This window comes from Lactuca serriola, chromosome 4, assembly GCF_051521515.1.
Source record: "Lactuca serriola cultivar US96UC23 chromosome 4, Lser_US96UC23_V15, whole genome shotgun sequence".
NCBI classification, from domain to species: Eukaryota; Viridiplantae; Streptophyta; class Magnoliopsida; order Asterales; family Asteraceae; genus Lactuca; species Lactuca serriola.
This window is the reverse complement of record NC_136411.1, coordinates 1,682,501-1,686,716: the sequence shown is the minus strand read 5'-3', so window position 1 is coordinate 1,686,716 and position 4,216 is coordinate 1,682,501. Positions and strand designations below refer to the sequence as shown.

Here is a 4,216-nt window from a genome sequence, read left to right as displayed (position 1 = left end):
TAAATCATCTTGCAAGGCATTTATATAGGAGTCCTAGATGTAAAAATGAAACAAAGTCCAAGTTAATTAAACAGTATACTATTTAATATTTATATGGAGCGGAGGAAGCATTTTTTTTAATCGATTCTAATAAAACATAAAAGAAATTTCATGTACCTTGGATCATTTAAATAAATATAACGTTTATTTTGTCAACAAATATAATTTTGTTATTTACGTACGTACGTATATTTTATTTTGTGGTTGAAATTAGATATCGGCAATTAAATCAAATATCAAAGATTGCATATATTCTAGGGAAATCATATATAGCATGTGATACGAGAGAAGAAAAATAAGAAGTAATTAATTGCGTCAAAACTTATATGGGAGGAGGAGGAGGAGATTGAGTATGGTTTACGCCAAACACACTTGTCGTCCTGTTCTTTTTCTTCTTCTTCTTTCTTGTTGTTAGAAATAGACGACCCCCAATTACTATAAAGTACCCTCCCTTTCTTTCTTATATAGCCACATACCCATTCCTATTTACTCCTCCTACTCCCTTCTTCTTCTTGTTCGATTCTAGTCGATTTCAAATGGGATTTTCAAGATGTAAATTGGGTTAATCGATCAAAGGTTGTAGTGTTTTTTGATTTAATTCGTTGTTGAAAGTATCGAGATGGAGAAGCTGAATTTTGTGAAAAACGGTGTCCTGAGACTGCCACCTGGGTTCAGGTTCCACCCGACGGATGAAGAGCTTGTGGTACAATACTTGAAGCGCAAGGCCCAGTCTTGCCCTTTGCCGGCATCCATCATCCCCGAGGTCGATGTGAACAAGTCTGATCCATGGGATTTACCAGGTTCATACCATATAATATATATACACACACACACATTTAAATAGAAAAACAAAAATTGCAATGTGACTGATTCGGTGTGTGTCTGTTTAGGTGATTTGGAGCAGGAGAGGTTCTTTTTCAGCACCAGGGAAGTCAAGTACCCGAACGGAAACCGCTCCAACCGGGCAACCGTATCCGGATACTGGAAAGCAACCGGATTAGATAAGCAAATTGTGACCTGTCGGACCAATCAAAATCAAGTAGTTGGCATGAAGAAAACTCTGGTTTTCTATAAAGGAAAACCCCCAACCGGGTCTCGAACCGATTGGATCATGCATGAGTACCGTCTTGCCCTTGCTACCCAAAACCCGACCACCCAGGTCACAAACTTAACCACATATAATATCAATTCGCAATTGCTTTCTTGCTTGTTGATTATGAAGAATAGAAATTGAGAATTTTGATGTTTGATGTTTGTGCAGGGTATGGAGAACTGGGTGCTGTGCAGAATTTTCTTGAAGAAACGAGGGAACGGGAACAAGAACCAGGAAGAAGAGAAAGAGACAATTGAACCAAAGTCGAACCCAGTTTTCTATGATTTCTTGGCAAAAACAAAGCCAAAAACCGCCGATTTGAATCTATTACCGGCTTCGTCATCCTCTGGTTCAAGCGGGATCACAGATGCTTCTGTTTATGGTTGCCGTGAGACGGATGAACATGAAGAGAGCAGTAGCAATTGCGATCATGTTTCAACTTTTAGAAGAAAACAGTGGCCGTGAAATCAAGAATCTTTTAATTTTCTAGTGTTTAAAAAATACTAGTTTTAGTTTTTTTTTTTTTTTTTTTTTTAAGGTTAAATTTCCCATCACTCATCTCATCAGAGGAGCATTATAATAATCCAAACCAAATTTAGATATGTTAAAATGGTTGTCCATGGAATGGAATATGGAAGAAGAGAACTAGAAACAAGGAAGGAAGGAAGGAAGAAATAGAAACAGAAATGGAACAGTTGTCCCTCCTATTCTTTGTAATCTCCTCTTCAAATTTCACAACTTTTTGGTGATTTATTATTAATTCTCAAATTTCTTTCCTTCTCATCTTCAACTTCAACTTGGTTGGTTTTGTTTCTACACCATCACAATCATTATTTAATCTTTTTCTCATGTCATGGGTCCCATTTTAAACTATTGCAATTTAAGGTTCAAAAGTAAAAAAGGATTACTACTTGTAAATCAAGGACCAAACAATTAGGAAGCAGTATTAAAAAAACAATAGACAATGGTTGCAACACAAAGATTTAGGAGGAGAATTAAGAATATTTGTTCGTCAATCATATTTTAACCATATTTTATTGTAAGATAAATGTTATGCAATCGCCCATAAAATGGACTAACCCAACATCCTTGACAGTTTGACTTTCAATATATATATATATATATATATATATATATATATATATATATATATATATATATATATATTTTGCCAAAGTCATACCATATATTCATTGATTAATAAATCTTAGTTATCATCGTACAACGAATCAGAAAGCAAACGAGCAACAAGTTGTGTCATTAAGCTTTTTTGTATGGTAAAACCAATTTTTTGAAAACTACATTCATAAATCTAGGGGATATAACATTGTTAAACATGATCAATTGTACTCTATTATGAAGCTCTACCGCATCCGGCGCAAAGAAATCAAACGTATGAAATGCAAATGATATGAACACAGTTGATTGTTCATGTATGATTTTTCATGTTTGGTGACTTTGCATGTATCAGCTTTTAATGCAGTCTGTCCCGCCGTGAAGCCCCCGACCCTCAAGCCTACGAGAAGGGATACCCATGTAAGGTCCACATATGTGTGTTTCCCTCAAACTCATCCAAAAATCAAAATGTCAGCCAATCTAAGGGTTAACCTTCCTTCTGTTGGGTCAGTTAAGAAATTCACAAGAGCCTCTTTCTTGGCGGAAACACTGGCACACTTAAATATGTCGGCCAAAAAATCTCTAACCATATCGTGCATGTATTTGAACCCCGTTAGTTCTTTGCAATGAACTACATGCTCTCTAAAAGAGTCCAAACATGTATTGCGGTACACCGGACATATCTCGTCGGTTGAGAATATTGGAATCATGAGTTAATATTTGAGGTTGGTACGATACTCCACAGGAGACATATGTTGGCTAAGCCATCTATAGGGATAGCTAGAAGAAAATCTTGAGCATTTGGTGCACGTAAACACTAGAAAACTGTTGAATTATATTATGTTATGTAGTGAGTTTATGTATTAAACTAAAAATAGATTGTATTAAGTTATATATTTTATATAAACTTTATGTTAAAATATAAATGAAGGTATGCATGAAAATACTAAATTGTGTATTAGTGAATTATAATGTTTATTAAACTATGAATATTGTATTTTTAAATTGTGAATATTTCTTATACACGATATATTTTTTGAAGAAATCTACAATTTAGGAAAAAGAAAATTGATTTTTTTCAACACATAATTCTATTTTTTACTAAAATTTTGTATCTTTTGGTAGGAAAAACAAAAATATATACCAAATAAATAAGGGCTATAATGTTTAATCTATTAAGTTGTGAATACAACCAGAAAAATGTTACTAAATTTAATGTTAGGCTGGCGATGGTCCGACGACGGTCAAACAGTGGTCTGATGACAAGTGACAAGTAGTTTGTAAACTTGGAAATGAAAAGAATTTGTTTAATACAATATAAATATTGGATTTGTCCAAAATGCCCTCAATAAAAACATTTAAAAATATGGTTTTTAGGGTTCTTAACTTTTTTTGTTCTTATTTAAACATCTCCATATGTATCTACTATAATAAATGAAGATCCATTTTGTTACATGTCAATCTCTCATGAGTTTGACACTTGTCATTTTGTGATATTTTTTGAATAAATAATATCCACATGTCAATTTATGGATTTTTCAATTTTTAAAATTAAAAACCAACATAATACTTTTACTTATATATGTAAAGTATTAAATGTAATAAATATGATAGTAAATTGCAATTAATATGTTTCTTCATTACTTATTTCAAAATTTTATTTTAAAAAATACTTATTATTTAATTTTTTTTAATCAACTCGTATAATATACAGTACTGGTCTTACACACACACACACACACACACACACACACACACACACATATATATATATATATATATATATATATATATATATATACAGGTCCGGCAGTTGGGCTATGGCCCAGGGCATCAAAGAAAGAGGAGCATAAATCTGTTCCATTAAGTAATACTATATATACTGACTTTAGGCCAAAGTTTAGACCAGTAAGTGGTTTGATACCAGCGTCTGCGTGCATTTGGGAGGCAACAGTTCACAGATAAGAG

General features: G+C 33.1%; 1 protein-coding gene across 1 annotated transcript; it reads left to right on the top strand.

Annotated features, from left to right (window-relative positions):
- The first annotated feature begins 323 nt into the window (after positions 1 to 323).
- LOC145100874 (NAC domain-containing protein 83-like) lies at positions 324 to 1,915 on the top strand. The gene is made up of 3 exons (XM_079037999.1): positions 324 to 839; positions 930 to 1,198; positions 1,301 to 1,915. Exons 1-3 carry the CDS (start codon positions 659 to 661, stop codon positions 1,595 to 1,597), a joined length of 747 nt encoding a protein of 248 aa, XP_078894125.1. The 5' UTR covers positions 324 to 658; the 3' UTR covers positions 1,598 to 1,915.
- The last annotated feature ends 2,301 nt before the right edge of the window (positions 1,916 to 4,216 follow it).

Excerpts from the sequence above, each read along its gene's own strand:
- LOC145100874 (XM_079037999.1), top strand. The coding sequence starts at position 659 with ATGGAGAAGCTGAATTTTGTGAAAAACGGTGTCCTGAGACTGCCACCT. Across the intron at positions 840-929 it reads TGATCCATGGGATTTACCAG|GTGATTTGGAGCAGGAGAGG; the intron begins GTTCATACCATA and ends GTGTCTGTTTAG. Across the intron at positions 1,199-1,300 it reads CCCAAAACCCGACCACCCAG|GGTATGGAGAACTGGGTGCT; the intron begins GTCACAAACTTA and ends ATGTTTGTGCAG.